The following is a 23,614-nucleotide window of genomic DNA, read 5'->3' as shown; positions in this document are numbered from 1 at the left end:
CTGTGGGCCCTCTTGAGATTCTGCGAAAAGCACAAATCTTCTCAGGAAAATACACACAAAATTGTGTTGCACATGATTCTGTAGATTTTTAGGTTAAGAACCTGTGCCTCAAGGAAATAGGTATGAGCTCCAAAACGAAAGAAAAGGGCACTTCTCTTTATGTTTCTATTGCTTGTTCTAAGTAGAGGCATCATGAAGAGGCCACAGAGACTCCTCCAGAAGTCAGGGAGCTAAGCAGCGTGGCACAGTTCTGGTGTTCCTTTCCTATTGGACAGACCAGCCCTAACACCGGGTGACTCCCTGTCCCTGCTCTTCGGTATGTCTTCTCACTGCAGTCAGGCAGAGACGGAGGGGCACTGGGACATCAGGTCCCACTGCCTCCAGAACATCAGCGGCTGCTACCAGACTGTGATTCTAGTGACGGCATGAGTGAGAAGGGTGCAGTCCAGGCCCAGCTATCGGGGGTGGCAATTAGAAAAGCTAGCGATAGAACATCTGGAGGAAAAAGCAGCTGAGGAGACTGACAGAGGGGCTGGGAGTGGCAGCTACAGAGGCAGGAGCAGAAGCATGCCAGATAAGAAGGTCCCCTGAAAGACTTGGGAGCCCCTTCTAGGAAAGGTGTACACATTTAGAAAGACAGACAGGAACCAAAAACAAAGAACAAAGATGAAAAAAAGCTAAAAGAGTATAGAAACATCCAGAAGAGTTAGATAGCAGCTAGAGGCAGAAATAAGAATTCAGTGAAGAGGAAAGCAGGTTCCCACGCACTGCGAGGCCTGGCATCTGCAGAAGGTCCCAGGTTTAGGGAACCTATCTCGTGGCCCAGAAGCACCCACTCACGAGGGACTGAGCCTAAGACGGCTTCCCTTGAGATGGGCAGCCACACAAGACGGCAAAAGGGCTGACAGAGCAGTGGATGAAAGGAGGGCCGCGCGTGTCCCTGCTCTTCTCTGATAGTACCTGCTTGCACGTCTTAGTGCCCAGAAGTCTGGCTATTGAACAGAAGTTGTTGAAGTAGGTGCCATGAAAGACTCGAAAAAGGGATTCCTCAGCCCCAGTCCATTCCACAGGCTCCGAGGGTGCCTCCACTACACAGAGCTGAGGTGGGGCCGGACTAGCCTTCTGCTTCGTGGGGGTCTGACAGCGAGAGTTGGCCTCTAAGAGAGGAAGAGATAAGAACCAGGACAAGAGAGAATGCAGTTGTCATCAGTAGTTTGCCACAGACTCCGAAGGACTTCATGCTACCTTGAGGAACCAAAACATCTCCTGTCTCTAGTGTCTATGGCGAAGCTGTAGAAAGAACTAACCGTTTTTAAAAGGTAGTTAACTTCAAGTGTTAGGCACTGATCCCACGTTCAGCAGAGGCCTTGAGTAGAAAGAAAAGATCGCTTTCTGTTCAGCGTACCTGAGGAACTGGAGGCCCAGTCATTGCCTGTATCCCTGTCACTGTCCCCTTCCTTAGTCTCAGCCACAGCAGAGGCTGAAGTGTTGGAGCAGGAAGCACTGACCATGTGGTGCCTTCGCCGGCGGCGACCGGAGCACTTGGAGCGAGGGTTGTGAAGCATGGCGTACTCCTTTGCTCCTTCCTGCAATGGATACGTTATAGCTGGGAAGCGGGAACAGGCCCAGAGTCACCATCCTGATCCCCTCCTCACAAACCACCTTCTTTAACACCTGCGCTTACGTGTAATGACCCTGTCTTTTTCTTGCTCTGTACCATGTCAGTGTGACCATATAAAAGCTGCTTAACAAACATTGTAGGGGCGCCTGTGTGGCTCAGTTGGGTGAGCATCCGACTCTTGATCTCAGCTCAGGTCTTGATCTCATGGTTGTGAGTTCAAGCCCCGAGCCGGGCTCCCCACTGGGTGTGAAGCCTACTTAAAAAAAAAATTCTCAAACTTATAAATTTATCTAAAAAAAGATATAATCTATGCATCTTCAACTTTCCAGTGAGTTGTATCTAAAACTCATTTGCATGTCAGCTATATAGAATTTGAGAACACATTCTCCTGTGGAGAGGCAATGAGGTTCAGAGAGGGGAAGGGACTTGTTTCTCTTATATTATATTACTATGTATTAGTATATATACTAATAGAAAACACTATATAGTATACAATATACAGTACAGTATTAATATAATAAATGTTATATATATAGTATATATACTAATATATTATACCACACACACACACACACACACACACACACACACACACACACACACCATATATTAGTATATAGCTCATTGTTCCAGAATAGGAACAAGAATCAGGGCTCCCTGTCCCCAGGCCACATTGTTCCTTTTATTCTACTGCATTGCTTCTGTTTCAATAATAAAATATGTAGTCCTTAAATTTCTACAATATCACTAGTTACTTCTAGAACTTTCTTCCAAATCAGTACATTAAACTTGGAAGGATATAGTTCATTACTTCATAGCATGCTTTATTAAAAAAAAAAAAAAAAAAAGACCAAATAACTGTCATTCAGCTTGATCATCTGTCTTCTCATCAGACTTGGTTCCCAAATACTTCTAGCTGTTTCTGAAAACCAAATCTACATGTAAAGGATAAATGTTTACTACTACTAAGGCTATTCAGATTAATATCCTGTAGGCCTTAAAGGAAATTCTAAAGAAGTTTTAAAATTAATTGAATCCGACATCATGTGCCTGTGCTACCATGTGCACACAAAGCATCGCTGACAACTCTTCTAACTCAAAAGGTTTAACATAAACATAATTAGCCTCCAGAGCTAATTTTAGCTCATGGGAAATAGAGGGTAGAGAAACAAGTTAAATAACACCAGGAGAAAACCACAGACAAATCCAGAATATGGGACAGTATTCTACAAGACAATGAGCCTGGATTTTTCAAAAAGAAAAAAAAATGGTGTGATGATTTGAGATTAAAGGAGACTGAAAAGATGTAATAACCAAATATGACACATGACTGGATGACCTTGGTTTAGAGAAAACCCCAAACCCAGCTATCCTTGGCGCAGCTGAAAAAATTTAAACATGGAATGGACAGATGATATTATGAAATTCTTGTGACTTTTCTTAGGTGTAATAATGTGATTATATAAGAGAATGTCTTTATTTTTAGGAAGTGCATGCTAAAATACTTTGCAAACAAGTATCTCAATGTCTGCGACTCATTTTCAAATGGCTCAGCAAAAGACATGCATACACAAATAGAGGGACAAAGTAAATATGGAAAAAATGTCTTTAAATCTAAGAATAAGGTATCTTACACCTTCTGTGCATGATTGAGAATGTTCTTAATAAAATGTGTGGGGGAAAACAGTCGAGCATTATAGCTGAATATGGACTGACTTCTAAAAAGCAATAAAAAAAACTGCACAGACATTTCCGTATGTGAAACACACACACAGAGACATACATTTTGGGCACTGACGGCATCTTTGTGAAGCATGTACAGGGTCCCAGGGTAACTGCTGTGAGAGGGACAACATATAAATGCTGGTATGTTGATATAACATGGTGCACTTTTTAAAAGTGTGGAGTAATTTATTTTTTTCAAGATTTTTATTTATTTGAGAGTGAGCAAGAGACAGAGCAAGTGAGAGACAGAAAGAGAGAGAGAAAGAGCATGCACGTGTGGGGGGAGGGGCAGAGGCAGAGGGAGAAGCGGGCTTCCCGCTGAGCAGGGAACCTGATGTGGGGCTCGATCCCAGGACCCTGGGATCATGATGAGATCATGACCTGAGCTGAAGGCAGATGCTTGACTGACTGAGCCACGCAGGCGCCCCAAGTGTGGAGTAATTTATTTATTTTATTTTATTTTATTTTTTTAAGATTTTTTATTTATTTGCGAGAGAGAATGAGAGACAGAGAGCATGAGAGGGAGGAGGGTCTGAGGGAGAAGCAGACTCCCCGCTGAGCAGGGAGCCCGATGTGGAACTCGATCCTGGGACTCGAGGATCATGACCTGAGCCAAAGGCAGTTGCTTAACCAACTGAGCCACCCAGGTGCCCAAGTGTGGAGTAATTTAAAAAGCATGGCCTGTGGAGTTAGACCAGAGCTTTAATTTCATTATTGCCACACCACTGACACCTTAACAAATTTTGGACAAAATACCCATAGTTTCTCCACTCAGGATGTTGTTGGAAGCATGAAAGTAAGATAATATATGGTAAGGGCCAGTGTGGTACTTGGCACGCAAGAAGGAGTCAATGCACATCAGGGAGAAAATAAATCAGATGAAGTCTATTTGTCCTTTTGCTATTATCATATGACTCATTTTCCACATGTATATCCAGTGGCCCTTTCTATCATCTTTTCTTCTATTATCCCACTAAAGATGGTCCCAAAGGCACTTGGCTATATAACCTAATTTTAATTGGTAGCAGAAATTTTATCAAGGTATTTTATTCTTTATCTACCCTCACTGTATGGTGCAGAAAGCAAAACTGTGTCTTTGGCTACTGCAAGTGAACCTATTCCTTTCTAGTTCTAAGCATACTGCCTTTCCACATGAATGCAGGGGAATTTATCCTGCTGCATAAAGTCTGTCCATCAGGGAAAGGTCCATCTGGCATCTGGCTATTTACCTTACAATGAAACATCAGTGCTTTCATGTGTTATTTCTCCTATGTTTGTATGCATTTAAAGGAAGACAGCAAAGAAAATGCTGTCACACACACGCACTCCTCACTCCATAAGACTAACTTCACAGTCCTTAGTATCTGGGCGCTCCTTAAGAGCAGAGGTCATGGGGTGTCTGGGTGGCTCAGTTGGTTAAGTGTGTCTGACTCTTGATTTTGGCTCAGGGTCATGAGATTGAGCCCCACGTCAGGCTCTACACTCTGTGTGGACTCTACTTGAGATTCTCTCTCTGCCCCTCACCCTGCTCACTCTCTCTCTAAATGGATAAAGTTAAAAAAAAAAAAAAAGAGCAGAAGTCATGTTTTATCTGTGCTTTATGACTCCCAGAGTGCTACATTTTGGCTCATTTGGTTTGTATTCTCAGCAGCAGAAAACGGAAGGACCATTTCCTGCTAAATTTTCAACAGAGTTAACAATGGCAGAACAGTTTAAGAACATACCAGCAAGGCATGCCAGGCTGGCTCAGTCAGAGGAGCATGTGACTCTTGATCTCGGGGCATGAGTTTGAGCCCCATGTTGGGTGTTAAATAAATAAAAGTTAAAAAAAAAAACAAAACATACCAGCAAAAGGAAGCAGTCTGTGCCACATGGTTCTGGTTCAATCTTGATCTCTTTGTTCTTGCGTTTATATACATTAGGGGTAGCGTGAAAAGCTGGAAAAAACAGAACTGTCCTGTTTCCAATGGTTCATCCACTTGATAGGATGGGGAAGAACAAAACTGAATTAGGGAGCCATTGTGGGAAAATTTAGATATAATCAGCTACCATCAGGGTGCACAAAATTTAATCATTTCTGACATCAACAATCCTTTCAAAGCTAATAGGTACTCAGGGACACTTAGGTTGCTGGTTATTCTGTCCTAACCATGCAAAGCACATCACACTACAACTGAACAAGTGAATATCGAACCGGGCCTTTGTAAAACCATCATCCGATCAGAAGCCAGGAACTCTGTATGATTAACTGAAATAAACAGAAGGAAATGGAGTCTGGGGATGGAGAACAGGAGAGCATTTCAGAGTCGCCCCACTCACGGTGAAGGAAGCAGTCATATTTGAAGCAGCGTCGACAAAACAGTGTGTGGAAGGAGTGCAGAGACTGCTCCCGCTGCACGGACTTGGCATTGGGGCCGTCGATGTTGGGTGTGCACTGAGGGGGAAGGGCATTGGGGTCTGACATCTCCGTTAGCTCTCGATACCTATTTTTAAAAAGAGAGATAAGAATTCCTTCCAAGGAAATGTCTTCGCTGAGAAAATACAGACTGCATACTGCCACTCATCCAGGTGCATACTGCCACTCATCCAGGTACAGTCTGCCAAGGGAGGATGGGTTTTTTATGGGCTTCGTTGATGACGGAAGGGTGTATAACTAAGTGGATATGTCATTGCAATTGTGCTGGGCTGGGCATATGTCTGAAAGCAAAGAGAGGGAAAGATTTGGTAAGTATGGTGCTGGAGTAACTCTCCAGAAAAATGGCAGAATTTAAAAAGTTCTCTGCCCAAACTTATTCAAAATCCAGCAATGGTGACCCTTGATATGGGAATGGGCATTTAGAGGTAAGCAGGCAAGCAGGAAATAATCAGAAGTGGAAGCAAATCACAGTGTACTTACCAGAAACAAAGCTTTTTATTAACCAAAAACAGGCTTGAATAACAGTTTTGCCTGAGCACTCTACATGGCCTGAGTGGGACAGCTTTCCCTACCTCTCCTTCATGTCATCTGGAACACCATTCTCAGGGAACATCGAGGCAATTGCACTGAAGATCATGTCATTTGGGAACTGTTTCTTGGAACTCTTTTTGTTGCCTGAATTGGAAATGACAAAAGACTCCTGAGTGCTATAATCAGAGTATGCAAACAAAACTGTTTGGTCATTTTCCCTTAGGTCACAGCATTTTGATTAGAGCGGCTTTGTTAACCTAACCACTGACTGTTTAGGAACACATAAAGAAGGTCAGTGCTACCTGGACTTATCTAATAGGCTACCAGTAATAAGGAAATCAGAGTCATGTATACGTTAATGACAAAACCCACAGTCCAAGACGGAAACTAGAGGGAAAAACATGAGTTTTCGTGGAGAGATGTGAATATTGAAGAATACCATCACAATGATGGTGCTGAAAAATAAGACAGTGACACTATGTCCCCAGACATCTAATTACATAACAGAGAGCATAATTAAACATTAAGTTAATTAAATATTAACAACACAGAAAAATGCTTATGATAGAAGATCAAATAAAAAGGGATATAAAATTGTGTTTGGGAGGGGGCATGATCCCATTTCACATGATGCATATAAACATGTTGATTTATACATGTACTTTATTTATTTATTTTTAAAGATTTTATTTTTTGAGAGAGAGAGAGAGACAGTGAGAGAGGGAACACAAGCAGGGGGAGTGGGAGAGGGAGAAGCAGGCTTCCCGCAGAACAGGGAGCCTGATGTGGGGGCTTGATCCCAGGACCCTGGGAGCATGACCTGAGCCAAAGACAGCCGCTTAACGACTGAGCCACTGAGGCGCCCCATACATGTACTTTAAAAAGCCTGAGATAGGGCGCCTGGGTGGCTCAGTTGGTTAAGCGACTGCCTTCGGCTCAGGTCATGATCCTGGAGTCCCGGGATCGAGTCCCACATCGGGCTCCCTGCTCAGCAGGGAGTCTGCTTCTCCCTCTGACCCTTTTCCCTCTTGTGCTCTCTATCTCTCATTCTCTAATAAATAAATAAAATCTTTAAAAATAAAATAAAAATAAAATAAAAAGCCTGAGATATAGTTGACATATAGCATAATATTTATTTTAGGTACGTGTCTGTATATATTCTTTGTGTGTGTGTGTACACACACACACGCACACACATTTTTTAGATCTAGAAGGAAATATTAATGCTGATTATTCCTCGATAGTAAGATTATAGGATAATTATATTTTCTTCTTTATAACTTTCCATGTTTCCCAAACACACTACTTTGTTTTCCTTTTAAGTGGACCAAATGAGAAGCACCAACAGCCTTTAATAATCAACAGTTCTGTTTCTCCCTTCTTCCCTCTCCCTGTCACTTTCAAAATGGAATATTTACCTTCAAGAGCATGTCTTTTTCTCTTTCTTGTTACTGGCAGATCTTCTTTGCTGTCATCTTGCTTTCCATCTGAGGTGTCATTGTGCCCTTCCTCCTCCTCATCTGAGTATTGATTCAGAGCATCTACCAACTCCAGGAAAACTGCATCACTAATCAGGACAGATCCAGGGATCATCTCTGGAACATAAAGATTAGATGGATGAGCAGTGATTATTTCATGCTCCATTAGTCCTTCTGGGAAGATTTTCTTGTACTCACTCCTGAGGCCTAGACAGAATACACATGTACATTTTTATATGAACAACCAGGAAATTACAATAATTTGACTGACTCTTATAATGGCAACAGTTCAGCTGGCTGGAGTGGGAAATCCAATTATATAGGCTTTATTCTTATTAGGGTAGTTCATTCCTCAGGCACAGATCAACCTGTATCTATGGTCCAAAATCTCAAAAAAGTGTACAAACAATACAGATGGAACAGAGAAAGAATGATAACATGAAAATGTACTTGGTTTTGCTGCTGATGGCTTGGTAGTGACTTCTTTGAATCAAAAGACAGCATTATCTTCCTAAAATCATACTATATAGGGTTACACTAAAACCTAGGATAACGTCTTTGAACACTAGGGGGCGCTGTGGGTAGACAATGCATTTTCAACAGTACCCACAAGTGTCAAAACAGCTGGTGAGGCCATTGGTTTGCAAAACCATGGGGAGTCTCTCCCCATCTTTCCACTTCTTACACACTGGCAGCCCTTTCTAGAACTACAACTAGATCCGAATGACTCGCTTTCAGTATCGTCAGAATATTATAAGCAATTTCTGGGAGTTCCAGGGCATATCTGGATCAAAGTAGGACAGAGAGATTATGCTCACTGCCATTCTCAGAGAAATGAAGAACAAAATGGCTTTGGATGGATTTATGGAAAACTCCTAAGATCATACTTCTTTGTGCGCTAAACTTTCTCTCCAGCCACTGATTACTATATATATAAAATCATTTTATGTCCCAACTCCTTTTTCTTAATTTACATTTATTTTAATCTTTTATTTAAATTCAATATAGTTAACATATAGAGTATTATCAGTTTCAGGGGTAAAACTTAGTGATTCATCAGCCGCATGTAACACTCAGTGCTCCCCACTCCTTTTAAATTTAACTGGGGGGGCACCTGGATGGCCTAGTCAGATAAGCATCCTACTCTTGGTTTTGGCTCAGGTCATTATCTCCGGGTCATGGGATTAAGCCCTGCATTGGCTCCACGCTCAGCGGAGTCCGCTTAAGACTCTCTCTCCCTCTCCTTTGGCCCCTCCCTCTCTCTAAAATAAATAATCAATCAATCTATCTATCTGACTGAGGACATTCCCCCCCCCGAGGACATTTTTAATATAAAATGTTTACTCCTAGCCATGTGATGACACTGAAATATTCTTCAGCCTATACACACGAGGCAGCAGATAAAAGGAAGATGATGACATACCAAAGAAGGGGCACCACTCTAATAAAGTTTTCTCCCAAAGAACCCAGCACCGCTACCTTCTTCACCATGGACTTTCCCGTCGTAGTTATTGATTAGCTCCTCAATGAAAGTCTCATCTTCTTCTTTCACCTCATCTCCCATGTAGGGAATATTGCACAAAACTGTCTCATCTTCTACCTGAAATCAAACCAGATGTGATTCATTCCATGAATCCACTATGCTTCTCCTCTTTCCTGTTTAATGGAATCTCTGCTGGGTCATTTTTGCGGCTTGAATTTCCTGAAAACGCCTTTGGTTACAGAGTTTCCTGCATTTTTAAAGACTGGCCATTTTGTTTTGCCAGCAAAACCTCAGGTGGGAGGGGGCAATGTTACTCTTAGGGAAAAAAGTAAGTTTAACTACTTGAGGATATCAACTACCAAATGTTTGGCCTGATACTAACAATGATATTTCCACCAACATCTAGAATCTAACAGCATACTTATTATTCACTGTGATTCCACCTATTATCTAATTTTATCTACTAAACATCATTGTAAAACAGGTACAAATATCATTTAAACAACAGTCTAAAAATTCTTCAATTTTAATTCTTAAGTGGAGACACACAGATGAAAAGGAAGGCTTCCAAGAGTATAATCTACAATATAACTAAAACAGTTAGTACAGAAACTGGGCAACCATAAAGCTTCTGGATATTCTATTATACAGACTAAGCCTAACCTCCCATAATCATAATAAAAAACTATGATTAAAACTCATGTCAATCACACTCAGTGGGAACTTAAAGTCAACTGCAGCATGAGCTATGAACATTTCCTGGCTAAAGAAACAATACTAATGGATTTTTGGTATTGTTGTTGTTCAGCAGAAAACACGGTCATTTACCTCACTGATATGAGGAATTCTTAATCTCAGGAAACAAACTGAGGGTTGCTGGAGTGGTGGGGGGGGTGGGAGGGATGGGGTGGCTGGGTGATAGACACTGGGGAGGGTATGTGCTATGGCGAGTGCTGTGAATTGTGCAAGACCGTTGAATCACAGATCTGTACCTCTGAAACAAGTAATGCAATATATGTTAAGAAAAAAAAAAAAGAAGATAGCAGAAGGGGAAGAATGAAGGGGGGGAGACCAACCATGAGAGATGATGGACTCTGAAAAACAAACTGAGGGTTCTAGAGGGGAGGGGTGTGGGGGGATGGGTTAGCCTGGTGATGGGTATTAAAGAGGGCACGTTCTGCGTGGAGCACTGGGTGTTATGCACAAACAATGAATCATGGAACACTACATCCAAAACTAATGATGTAATGTATGGTGATTAACATAACAATAAAAAATTAAAAAAAAAGAAAACACGGTCATTTTTAATTCCCCAAGTATTAAGTAAAATTACTGTGAAGTTTTATTCTAACAGATGATTCCCTTTTGTAAACCTATATCCTATTCCACTCAGAACTGTCACCAGGCAGATGATAAGCAATGGCAGTATTTAGAGAGGACTGATTATCAGAACCAAAACTAATCCTAGTAGGAATCAGTATAAAGGCCCAGATGAAAGGCTCACGGATCCACGTGCACCTCTGTTATCTCAGTTGCTTTTATAGCGTCTTGTCTTTAGGGGATCAGAAAGGATTGCTCCATCAGCAGGGAGATGTCAACCTCCTTAAGCCTCAAGTGTCTGATTTAGACTGCATTTAACTGCACATGTTACAAAATTGGGCCAAAGTAGTAAGGGAGAATTGGAGTCTTGCCCAGTCTCATTCATTCAAAAAGGAACCCGCATTAACTCAGGAGTACACTTCAGGGAGCATAAAACCTAACAAGTAAGAACAACTTGCTATATATATATACACATATATATTTAGAGTAAGTATATTACAACAACAGTCTGCCCTGCATGGCCAAGCTTTGTTAAGTATAATCTGACAACATTTACCCTAAGAGAAGTGCCACCATACGAACATAAGAAAATCATACAGTTTATACAATTACCCCAGTGCTTTCAATACATACCATAAAGTTCTGCTGGAGAGGGGACCAGGAATACATGATGGGAACCAATGCAACTGTGTTCAGAGACCTCATTAACATATGTTGGCTTGCAAATCCTGGGAAAATGCTCTCTATGGTACACTGAAATATAAGCAAAGACAATGGAGAGGCAAAGGCAAGCACACAACCCAAGAGGGAACTGCAGTTTCCTTCCAAATTGATCCCAGTAGTCTTCTAACTCGTACAAGTTAAGAGGGCTTTGTAACAATCAGCTCCTAAGAGGAACCACTGGACTATAAACCACTGCAAAGCAGGAGCTATCTCTCCTTCATCTTTGTGTCATCTACAGACTCCAGCACGGTGCCTTTCACACTCAGCTGGTGTTTATTTCAATTTAAAACTGCTGGTTTCCTTGGGCTGTACACAACAGCAAAGGGCCTCTGAACGTCCTAGGAGATGAGGAAGTTTTCCCGAGGACCTAAATGTTAAGAGAGTTGACATCAACTTAGCTGCAGAGGTGACGGAGACAGTACAGGGGGAAGTGAAACAGTATAGAAACTACAGTCATATTCTGTTTTGGAAAAGAAAATTGCTCTCAATACACTATCCACTCTTTATATCTTATTTTATTTTATTTTAATCTATTTATTTTTAAAGATTTTATTTATTTACTTGGGAGAGAGAGAGAGCACAAGATGGGGTGGAGAGGCAGAGGGAGAAGCAGATTTTGCCAAGCAGGGAGCCCGATGCGGGGCTTGATCCCAGGACCCTGGGACCACGACTTGAGCCAAAGGCAGATAGACGCTCAACTGACCGAGCCACCCAGGTGCCCCAACCTTTTATATTTAAAAAATATTATCTCTTTAAGAAACTAGAATGAATTTTAGATTTATAACAAGGAATATCCCTTTGATCAGTATATTCCTGTCCATTATCCTGGGCACTTCGTTTCCAATATCAAAGTACCAGATGTGCCAAATAAGGCACAAACAAGGTTGTTTTGAAGCTTGTACACAGAGCCCAGGAAATCAGACACTAAATGTTTTGTTTTTCCTGTTTAAAAAAAAAAACAACACTCATGATTATACTCAGTAACTGAGGAGAATAATAGGTGAATAGACTATTCTTTAAGCTACAGATTTACCATCCTAGTTATTCAAAGCTGACTATAATAGCCGTATCCATTATCCTTATTTATTTTCTAATACATCACGAATACAGAGAACAAACAACTTCAGTCCAAGGAAACGAGGAAGGCTGAGCTTAGACACCCGGAGGTACCTTTTTGAGAAAAGGATGCCCGCTCACGGGCTTCATCAACTGCACAGGTTGGACACGAAGCTTCTTCCATTCTTCATTGAGGATCTGGGTTTTTTCTTGAACCTTTGCAAAATTTGCTACATACAGAGCCTAGAAAAGCCAAGGGGAAAATGGTTGGGATTTCAAGAGAAGAGTTTTAAAAAGCCCAGTCCTCCACATTGGATCAATATATTAAAATAGATAACCCGGGGGTTATTTTTGACCTTGGCGCCCATATTTGCCTGAAGCCGTTTTAGCTGCCGGAGTCGCATGTATTCAGATTTGACTTTTCTTTTCCAGTAAGTGATGCATTTGGACGTTGGGGGATTTGGCATATCCATTTTGCTGTAATCTAAGAGAGTCAGACATGAGAAAAGGCATTTTACTGTCTGGAAATGAAGAATTCCTCAAACTCAAACAAACATGGTCAGTCATGCTTCCATTCCCACTGCATTTACTCATAAAAACACTGTTTAAAGAACCCAAATCTATGAGTTCAACAAAAGGTTTCAATTTAAAAAAAAAAGATTTCACATCAGTAATCCCTGGCCTGATCACCAAAAAGCTCAGCCTCTGTCCTCCTGTGGTACCTTGTTTTTATTTTTTTAATTTATTTATTTTTAATTTATTCATTTAATACAGAGAGACAGAGAGAGAGAGCATGAGTAGGGAAAGAGGGAGAGGGAGAGGGAGAAACAGACTCCCCACTGAGCAGGGAGCCCGATGTGGGGCTCAAACCCAGGACCCTAGGATCATGACCCGAGCCAAAGGCAGTTGCTTAACCAACTGCACCACCCAGGTGCCCCGCCTACTCAAAACCTTGACTAAGAGAAATGTTCAGCAGGGATCAAGTTAATATCAAAGAGCTTCAGGGGCACCTGGGTGGCTCAGTCGGTTGAGCAATCAACTCTTGGTTTTGACTCAGGTCATGATCTCAGGGTCGTGAGATTGAGCCCCGCACTGGGCTCCCTGCTCAACCCAGAGTCTGCTTGAGACTTTCTCTCTCCCTCTCCCTCTGCCCCTCCTCCCACTCACTCTCTCTCTCAAATAATATTTTAAAAATTAATTTAAAAAAAGAGCTTCATGCATAACTTGCATATAGAACAGAAGACTCCTGCCATGGAAGAAGGAACAAAGTACAGTTATCCCTCTTGTCCACAGAAGATATGTTCCAAGACCCCCAGTGGATGCCTGAAATCATGGACAGTACTGAGCCCTACATATACTATGTTTTTCCCTCTACACACACACCTACAATAGAGTTTAATTTATAAATTAGGCACCCAAAGAGATTAACAACAAAAACCAACAATATAGAGCAATTATAACAAAAAGAGCTTCATGAAAAGATCCACCCACACTATAAAACTGTACCTGCCAAACTGTCTGAACCCCACCACCACATACCCAGCAATAAAGGTAGGAAATGACAACAGCATAATCTCATCTCCAAGTCAACAGCGAGACACACAGAAATACAACACTGCAAATCATTTGGGGGGGTGGGGTTTGAATTAAGTTTCAAAGTTCTAAAAAAGTACTTACTGTAACACATTCTACCTACCTCATAGAATGCAAGGGGAAGTGTCTGGTTTTATAATGTGCCTTCTGTTCTTCAGAGGAATGGCAAGACACAAAGGCAAAACAAATGTTCAGCTTTTCAAAAGAGAATAGACAGTGGTTTTGAGTCAATGGAGCATATTTTTAGACCCTGATACTCTCAGTAGGATGCTCACCCAGAACTACACAGACTTTGAGATCTCTGCTATCACTATTTCTACATGTAAGTCAGGCCCCAATCATACTTGATGCCATTTGTCCTTTCTTTTATTAAATTCTATCCTTCCAGTCACGTGTGCAAATATATTCTCACAATTACCAAGTTCATGTTTCTGCTTTACTGAACCAATTTCCAGGCTCAGCCAGCAGACCCATCAATTGTTTTAGATAAAGAACAAATATTAAGTACATGTAAAAATTCAATAAAATCCATGAGGTTATGTTTTTATTCATATTAACTATTGAGATTTCTTAGAGAACTAGTTCAATTTTTTTTAAAGATTTTATTTATTTATTTTGATATATAGAGAGAGGGAACACAAGCAGGGGATGGGGTAGAAAGGAAGAAGCAGGCTTCCCCCTGAGCAGGGAGCCCGATGTGGGACTCGATCCCAGGACCCTGGGATCATGACCTGAGCGGGAGGGCAGATGCTTAACGACTGAGCCACCCAGGCACCCCTAGTTCAATTCATTTCACCTAGCATTTTAAGTTAATGAAAACATTACAAGGAGCTATGAAGAGTCGAAATTTGAAACAGAAACTAAAGTTTCAGGCCTTGTTTTTTAAATTTTATGAAAAAAATTTTCTTTTGGAGTTTAAGAACATATTTCTTTTAAAGAAGCATTTTTTAATTACCTGTTGTTCTCCATAAGGAATGACAGCACTGACAAAAAAACAGCAAAATTTAACCCACTGTTTCACATCTGTCATAATCAGACATGACTATAATATCTCATGCACATGGACTTTAAGAGACTATACCTGATCGTTTCATTTGAAGAACCAAGTGGATTAGGGTAATGCGATGTTAAATTTAGAGGATAAAGGAAGGAAAGAGGAGCAAAGAAGCAGACAGGCTCACTGTGTTTACTGTTAACTCAATCAAGTGATTCAAGCTCTTAAAAACAGAACTCCCTGTGAGTTAAATAGTATCTCTCTGGGGTAAGGGAAAGAAACAATAACAGCATAATCTAACAATCTGAATCCCAGACTGCTAAAGTGCTGGGGTTACCAAAAAAAAAAAAAAAAAAAAAAAAATCTGAATTTCTTTCCCACAAATTGCACCATCTCTCTTCCTCCTGCATCTTTTAAATACTTCTCATTCCTCATGGAATGGGGCCAAAAGAGGGGCTTTTTTTTTTTTTGAATGATAAAACTATTTAAGTACATACAACACACTCACGTGTAATATTAAGTACATTGCTCATATAATTTCTGTCCTGAACAAGCATAAAAATAGTCTGCTCCAGAAAATTAAAAAATGGTTCAAATCTAGGACAAAACTGCCTCTAATTCAGTGAGACTTCATAACCTCCTAAAAATTGGTTTTGAACTGCAATCCTTCTCCCATTTTCTGGGGGAGCACATTTCCCTTTTTGCAATAGTAAGCTTATGTCAGGTTGCTCTGTCCATTTAAAACTGGGGATCAAATAATGGAAAAGAATAAAATCCACAGCTGCTAGGGTATGTATGTGTAGATTTCTTAGAGATGGCCACAGAAAAATATCAATATTTTTGTTAAAGAAAGGAGTTATAATTGAAAGGTGATCTACAGTCTGTAAAAAGAGATGACAGGACACACAGTCCAATAATTAATGGCATCATTTCTAATTTTACTCAAGTGCTTTATTTGGCCAGAGGAGTATAAAATACACACAAAAATGCCATTGAATTTTAACCAATCACAATGTAAAATAAGTCACACTTTCTCCTTTTACAATTAATGTGATCTCTGAATCTCATGTGACCATGAGCCAATATTTATTTTGCCTGGCTTTTTAATGGGTCTTCAAGTCTCTAAAAGTTTATTTGGCAGTTGGTCAGTCCCCACTGCGTGTATGAGGAAGACAAGACACACTGTTTGGAACAGATAGGTATGATTAAAATAAACACCTGAAACACAGCTGTAAGATGGGTTCTCATAGCATCTGCACTCTGACCAACAACTATCAAGATTTTTTTTTAATTTAAAAAGCAAACAAAAAACTCAGCATTCAGTAGAACATATTTGGAGAAATGGGTTCATTCATCTTGGGTAAAGGGAGTGGCACACAAAAAATACTTTATATTTCTACCAGATGGATTGTTTAGCTACTGACACATGCAAAACAGCCATTTACATTCCAGTTAAGTACTAGGCCAGTACTTTAGAGCTTTTCATGACATTCACTTAAACATTGAAAATAAACTCCAAAACATAGGCTGTTTTGGTCAATAAATTTAAGAATAAGCCTTTATATATATGAGCCTATATATATATAATATATATATTATATGTTATATAATATATTATATATATAATAAGCCTTTATATATATATATATATATATCCTCCAACTTAATAATAAGATAACCCAATAGAAAGTTGGCAAAAAATCTGAACAGATACTTCACCAAAAAAAGATAGAGGAATGGCAAATAATTGCACAAAAAGATACTCAATATCACTATTACTCATTAGCGAAGTACAAATTAACACCAAAATGGGAGCGCCTGGGTGGCTCAGTCGTTAAGCGTCTATCTTCGGCTCAGGTCATGATCCTGGGATCCTGGGATCGAGCCCCGCAACAGGTTCCCTGCTCCACGGGGAGCCTGCTTCTCCCTCTCCCTCTCCCACTCCCCCTGCTTGTGTTCCTTCTCTCGCCGTGTCTCTCTGTCAAATAAATAAATAAATGAATAAAATCTTAAAAAAAAAAAATAAGTAAATAGAACCAAAATGATGGGGGCGCCTGGGTGGCTCAGTCGATTAAGTGACCAGACTCCGGATTTCAGCTCAGGTCAGGATCTCAGGGTCATGAGATCCAGCCCTGAGTCAGGCTCTGCACTAGAAATGAAAATATATGTCCCCACAAAGACCTCTACACAAATGTTCATAGCACCTTTATTCATAATAGCCAATAAGTAGAAACAACACAAGTATATCTATGAATTGCTGAATGAATACAAATTATAGTATATATGTAGGATGGAATACTACTCATGCACAATATGTCTGAAAAGCATTATGCTAAGTGAAAAAAATCAGACACACAAAAAAACTATGTACTATATGACTCCACTATTAGTGCATTCTACTAGAACGATTCTACAAAGGGCAAATCTACATTGACAGAAAGCAGATCGGTGGTTGCCGGAGGCTGGGGTTGGGGAAAGGAAAGAAGCATAAGGGAACTTTCTAGGGCCTCTGAAAAATGGTCTCTACCATGGCTGTGGTGATGCTTAAATGACTAGGCACTTCTATGAAAACTCACTGAACTGTATATATAAAATGCGAATTTATCATATGTAAATTTTTACTTCAATAAAGCTGATTAAAGAAAAAAGTAAGTCTTTCTTGATGCTAGGTCAATCCAGTAACTTTCTAGAGACCTTTAGTATAAAAATCAGTAGGCAGGGGAGCCTGGGTGGCACAGGTTAAATGTCGGACTCTTCATTTCAGCTCCAGTCGTGATCTCAGCATCATGAGATCCTGCCCCACGTCAGGCTCCACGCTCAGTACAGAGTCTGCTTAAGACTCTCTCTCCCTCTGTCCCTCCCCCCTGCTTTCTCTTTCTCTCTCTAAAATAAATAAATAAATCTTTTAAAAAAATCAGTAGGCAATTCCACCTTTTAAAAAAACTTCGGGTGAGGGCACTTGGGTGGCTCAGTCGGTTAAGTGTCTGCCTTTGCCTCAGGTTATCATCCCTGGGATCTGGTCCTGCAACAGGCTCCCTGCTCAGCAGGAGTCAGCTTCTCCCTCTACTCCTCCCCGCTGCTAGTGATCTCTCTCTCTCTCATGCTTTCTCTCAAATAAATAAAATCTTAAAAAAAAAAAAAAACTTTGAGTGACTTCACAATGAATAATAACAGTAGAATGATCAATCCTGGTTCATTAACTGTAAAAAAATGTTTACCTGTATGCTAATGTAAGATGTTAATAATAAGGGAAAATGGATATGGAATCTATGGAAACTCCTTCTACTACCCTTATTTTTTTTTTTAATTTAAAACTGTTCTAAAAAATTATTTTTTTAAAAAGTTGGTAATTGGAAATAAGAACTACCTTATTGGGGTACTGGGGTGGCTTGGTCGGTTAAGGGACCGGCTCCTGACTTCAGCTTGGGTCATGATCTCAGGATTGTGGGGTTGTGGGATCGAGTCCCGGGTGGGGCTCTGTGCTCAGTGAGGAGTCTGTTTGAGATTTTCTCCCTCCCTCCCCCCCACCTAAAATAAATAAATAAATCTTTAAAAAAATAATAACTACCTTATTTACATGTCAAATCTCCACAAAAAAAGAAAGCTTATAAAAACTGAAATCTTTCCCCAGAAAACTGGATCTCAATTTGTTTCAAAGGCTAAAACTGGAAGATAGTCTGTCACTAGTTGGAAATGGGAAAACTTTATTGAAGTGTTTGGAGATAAAACATTTAAAGAACAATATTCTTAAATTTAGAGAGGTTGAGATCAGGATATTAAAGTTCCAAACTATGAAGTTCTTTCACCCACATAAAGGGACCCCTTTGCAGAAAGAGCTTCTCTTTGGGGCAAGTTCAACATCTTTACTACTTTCTTTTACAACAAATAATTCTATCAAACGACAGGCTAAGTAAGGCTTCAGAGGCAGATGGCACTGTAGATTTTTTAATTTTCCATCTCATTCTTTCCTTTTTAGCTCATGGTGGAGTTGAAACAAACAATAGGGGTGAATCTATCTCTGCAAAGAGCTCTAGAAACACAATTGAGTCATTTCGGTGATCACCAACTTCATCAACATTCCATTAAAATCAACTCTGTGGCTAAGTACACAACCTGAGAGATCCTGCAATTAGGATTTTTAAGCACATCTTTAATTTATACCCTCCCACTCGTCCAAGTTATTTACATTTGTTATTAGTTTGAGCTTCTGGGCACTCTGCATGTAGAAAGAACCTTACTAACAGGAAGCTGTGATCCTGAATTTTTATTTAAAAGAAAATTATAGCATTAATATTTTTTAGCATTGCTTAAGAGAATCAGGTCATTTGCACTGGAGACAATGGTGGTAAAAATTAAAGCAGGATGAGTCTTTAGGAGACCCATAGGAAAATGCTGGCTCTCAGGATATGTAATGCTGACTTAGAAGAGTTAAAGCAGTCTCCTAACAGGCTAGAGCCCTACCTTGGCTGGTTCTGTACTACACTAGCACAAAGCCTAATCTTCAGTGATTGCTCATTATCATTTAATAAAAAGACTTTTTAGTTATTCCATTTCAAATCAAAGTATTAAGGCAAGTGTGAGAACCACACACAGGAGGCACTAAACCCCAACTACCAGGGCACCTGCGTGGCTCAGTCGTTAAGCATCTGCCTTCGGCTCAGGTCATGATCTCAGGGTCCTGGGATGGAGCCCCACATCGGGCTCCCTGCTCAGTGGAGAGTCTGCTTCTCTCTCTACCCCTCCCCCTCCCACTCTCTCTCTCTCTCTCAGATAAATAAATAAAATCTTAAACACACACACACACACACACACACACACACACACACACACACACACACACAAACAACTACCCATTCAGTAATTCATGATTTTAAGGTTTGGAGCACTGAGGTCCCAAATGACAGGCTGATGGAGTAAAGAGGTAGGAAGGAACCAATATTCAGATATTGTTTGGACAAATTAAAAAAAAAAAAACTAGGGACTTTCTGGAATGAAGGCATTCCCTAAGAGCAGTTTTTCCTTTTTAAACCTTCCCCTCAATCCTAATCCTCCTCTTCACCTTTCTCCATACCCTTTTTTCCCCTCTTTTTAGTTTTTAACTACCCTATGTAGAAAATGTAATGTGTTTTTAGTGTTGCCGCCTCAAATCTTTTTTGGTAAGTTGCTAGCCAACAGTTAGAAACTTTTTACATTTAGTCCAAGACAGGACAAAGATACACTTAATGAAATGAAGTGTTACATGCTTCAATAAGACACAAAGCAAGGGCAGAACTGTTACCCACAGGACTAAGGAAACCAAATTTTTGATCTCAAGAATTAAATAGACAGGGGCGCCTGGGTGGCTCAGTCGTCTGCCTTTGGCTCAGGTCACAATCCCAGGGTCCTGGGATCGAGCCCCACATCGGGCTCCCTGCTCGTCAGGCTCCCTGCTCCGCTGGAGACCTACTTCTCCCTCCCCCACTCCCCCTGCTTGTGTTCCCTGTCTCGCTGTGTCTCTCTCTGTCAAATAAATAAAATCTTAAAAAAAAAGAATTAAATAGACAAAATTGATTATTTTAAATTGTTTTAAAAAGGCATGCTAGTTCATGGGGCGCCTGGGTGGCTCAGTCAGTTAAGCGGCTGCCTTTGGCTCAGGTCGTGATCCCAGGGTCCTGGGATCGAGCCCCTGGGATCCTCGCTTAGCGGAGAGCCTGCTTCTCTCTCTCCCTCTGCCTGCCTCTCTGCCTGCTTGTTCTCTCTATCTCTCTGTCAAATAAATAAATAAAATAAAAAATCTTCCCCCCCCCCAAGATTTTATCTATTTATTTGACAGGGAGAGACACAGCGAGAACAGGAACAGAAGCAGGGGGAGTGAGAGAGGGAGAAGCAGGCTTCCCGCCAAGCAGGGAGCCCGATGTGGGGCTAGATCCCAGGACCCTGGGATCGTGACCTGAGCCAAAGGCAGCCGCTTAACCGACTGAGCCACCCAGGCGCCCAATAAAAAAAAATCTTAAAAAAAAAAAAAAGGCATGCTAGTTCAAAGGCAAGTAAGTATAAGGGAAACAAGTCTGACCACATTTTCTCACTTTTTCCCTTCTCATGAAAGTCTTCTTGGGAGTAAAATTTCATTTTTTAATCCGAGGCTCCTTATTCTATTGCTGTTTCAAAGAGAATTAAAGTTAACACCATAGTGAATAAGTTATTTCCACTTCAGGGAGTTTTGTGCTTTAGCATCAAGTTCCATGATGGGTCTAAAAGTGCTCTGCCAGTTCGTAGCAGAACTAGGATCCAGACTTCCAGACTCCAAGTTCCAGAGATCTACCCACTATTTATTTATTCCACAAATACTTACTGAGCACCTAACAATGTGCCTGGCACTATTTTAGGTGCTTCGGTTATATCAGTGAATAAAACAGGCAAACATCCCTGCCTCGGAGGGTTAATTTACAGTGGCTGTGAGACACACACTCATCCTAACAGTATTATTACATTTTTATAGATGGTCCTTTCCTCTATTATAAGTGTTTTAAAAGGGGAAAAAAAAAAGTACTTATCTCCTAACGTACACCTTCTTCTATGTAAGTAAGTAATCTCTTTTATCACTGCCACACCATCCCAGCCCTGTGGATTCCAAGGCTTAAAATAGACAAGCTCTCACAGAAACCTCTGATAGAGTTAGCACCTTCTCCGGCTGGAAACTTCCTTCAGTGCCGGTTTCCTAAACTTAAAAGCACCGGTGGGGGTGGGAGCTCTCTTCAAAGACATCACTGCAGTAACCGAGGAGGAAGAGACCACACTTTCCACACCGTCTTTGCACACACCCAGTTGTTCATCGACCTCGGTTCTTTTCTCTCAACCGCGCCCCTCAATTGCGAGGCTCCCCACCCAGCTACCCCATTTACAATCCTACCTGTCACCCATCAAAAGCCCACTCTCCATATTCCACCGGGATACTAACATCCTTCTACATCCCTTTCCCTCCCCGCCCCCGAAACAATTTCTCAGTAAGAAATAAGTTTGTCCCGCATTTCTAACTGCCATGTCCCAAATACAACACCTTGCCTTTGCTTCAAGGCGCTTCCCCTTCTATCACTCGATCCTCAGGAGAGTTCTGGGGTGGGCAGGGATTGGCGCGAGACCAAATTTAGAGAGAAGCGGCCAGCCTGCTACGCGGAGCCGGGACGGGGTAGAGGCGTGCGAGGCGCCTAGCGCGCAAACGTGAAGAGGCACTCCGCACCCGCTGGACCCCGAAAGTGCGCGCCCCCTTTTATTTTGAGCCTAGGAACCTCCCTCGCCTCACGTTGGTCCCAGCCCTGTTTTTACTGCCACCCCTTCCTCAACACCCCCAAAGTCATCACAAACAGCCCCCGCTTCTAGCCCTCCCAGTGCATAGCCCCAAGTCCCTGGGAGTCCACCTCGCTAACGGCCCCCACAGGTGCCACCGCCCACCCGCGCCCTCTCCGCTCTGGGGCTCCCGCCCACCCGCCCCACCCCGCCCTCCAACGGGAGTCCCCATCCCCGGGCCCGCCCTCGCCGCTCCTCCCCCGGACACACCGCCCGTCCTCCCTGCCTCAGACGCGGTCCTCGCCGGGGGCTCGTTCGTCCCATCGCCCCCTTTCCTCCAGCCCTCGGATGGGGAGGGGGCGCCCCGCTACCCCCGGCCAGGCAGGCAGTGTGTCCCTCCGCTTCCGCCCAATTCTCTGACCCCTTCGCCTCTCCCTCCCTCAGGCCACGGGTGGCGAGGTGCCGAGGCCCGGCCCCACCGCCCGGCCCGGGCTTGTTTACTCACTCACCCTCCATCCCGAGCCGCAGGGACCCGCCGCTAGGACGCCTGCGCGCCGCGGCCCCGCCCCCGCGCCGCGGCCCCGCCCCGCGCCTCCTCCCGGCGCCTGCGCACTGCGCCGCCCGCGCCCCACCCGTGGGGCCACCTGGGCTTCCTTCTTCGCACGTCTGTCGTTTGGCGCCAATACTCCGAACTCAGGAGTCCCAGGTGATGCCGTCCGAGTCGGACGGTTTCCAAGTCGGCTCTGTCAGGGGACGGGAAGGGCTTTCAGGGAGCCTCCCAGAGCTACTAATATCTTCTGGAGACCCTATGCAGCGGTTGCACCATCCTCACAGGCTGGCGACAAGCCACGTTTCACTTCAGCATTTGAAACCAACCCGGAACCCCTTCATACTGATCCCTCACACCTACCAATACCTCCAAACACCCGTCTACGAGCTCTAAATTATCCTTCTTGCTTTAGTTACACCCGGCTTCCCTATTTCTGTCAAAAGCTTTCCCAGTCACTTAGATTCAAATGAATAGCCTTGTATCAAAGTATCTCCTCACAAGATACCTATAAGTTACAAAGGGGAAAAAAAATAGTAACTTTACAGGACTGAAAGCTGGCAGACATCATCTTAAGCAAGTGGTCAAAGTTAACATCACCTTAAAATTCAAAACAAAACAAAACAAAACATCACTAGTGATGAGAGACAGTTTTATTAGGTGCCCCTCGATATGATGCAATGAGAAGGGCACAAAATCCCTTCTGTAGTATTTTTGAAAAAATGCATAAGCTGAATTTAATCATAAGGAAACATCAGACAGATCCAAAATAAGGGGTGATCTACAAGGTAACTGGCCAGCATCTTTAAAAATGTGATGGTCGTGAAAAACAAAGAGTGAGGGGGCACCTGAGTGGCTCAGTCA

At 42.1% G+C, this 23,614-nt stretch overlaps 1 protein-coding gene across 6 annotated transcripts in view; it reads right to left on the bottom strand.

The window, feature by feature from the left end:
• EZH1 (enhancer of zeste 1 polycomb repressive complex 2 subunit) overlaps window positions 1–23,614 on the bottom strand; it is a 43,322-nt gene that overhangs the window by 7,853 nt on the left and 11,855 nt on the right. For 2 of the 6 annotated variants that reach the window (XM_028094006.2, XM_028094011.2), the window contains exons 1-12: window positions 22,713–22,794; window positions 14,050–14,141; window positions 12,710–12,837; window positions 12,468–12,596; window positions 11,208–11,327; window positions 9,251–9,371; window positions 7,712–7,888; window positions 6,335–6,437; window positions 5,666–5,829; window positions 5,192–5,283; window positions 1,406–1,586; window positions 961–1,157 (exon numbers count right to left, since the gene is read on the bottom strand). In XM_028094006.2, the coding sequence (XP_027949807.1) occupies window positions 961–1,157; window positions 1,406–1,586; window positions 5,192–5,283; window positions 5,666–5,829; window positions 6,335–6,437; window positions 7,712–7,888; window positions 9,251–9,371; window positions 11,208–11,327; window positions 12,468–12,596; window positions 12,710–12,826 (1,401 nt within the window). In that variant the 5' untranslated portion in view covers window positions 12,827–12,837; window positions 14,050–14,141; window positions 22,713–22,794. Of the gene's footprint in view, window positions 1–960; window positions 1,158–1,405; window positions 1,587–5,191; window positions 5,284–5,665; window positions 5,830–6,334; window positions 6,438–7,711; window positions 7,889–9,250; window positions 9,372–11,207; window positions 11,328–12,467; window positions 12,597–12,709; window positions 12,838–14,049; window positions 14,142–21,976; window positions 22,281–22,473; window positions 22,688–22,712; window positions 22,795–22,847; window positions 22,970–23,614 lie in introns of those variants that run through there. The other 4 variants (XM_028094008.2, XM_028094009.2, XM_028094007.2 and 1 more) reach the window with 4 other exon arrangements.

This window comes from Eumetopias jubatus, unplaced genomic scaffold (assembly GCF_037043125.1).
Source record: "Eumetopias jubatus isolate StellerSeaLion01/CBP00866 unplaced genomic scaffold, mEumJub1_p1.0 scaffold_10, whole genome shotgun sequence".
Taxonomy (NCBI): Eukaryota; Metazoa; Chordata; class Mammalia; order Carnivora; family Otariidae; genus Eumetopias; species Eumetopias jubatus.
The sequence above is the reverse complement of the archived record's forward strand: the minus strand, read 5'-3'. Positions and strand labels throughout refer to the sequence as shown.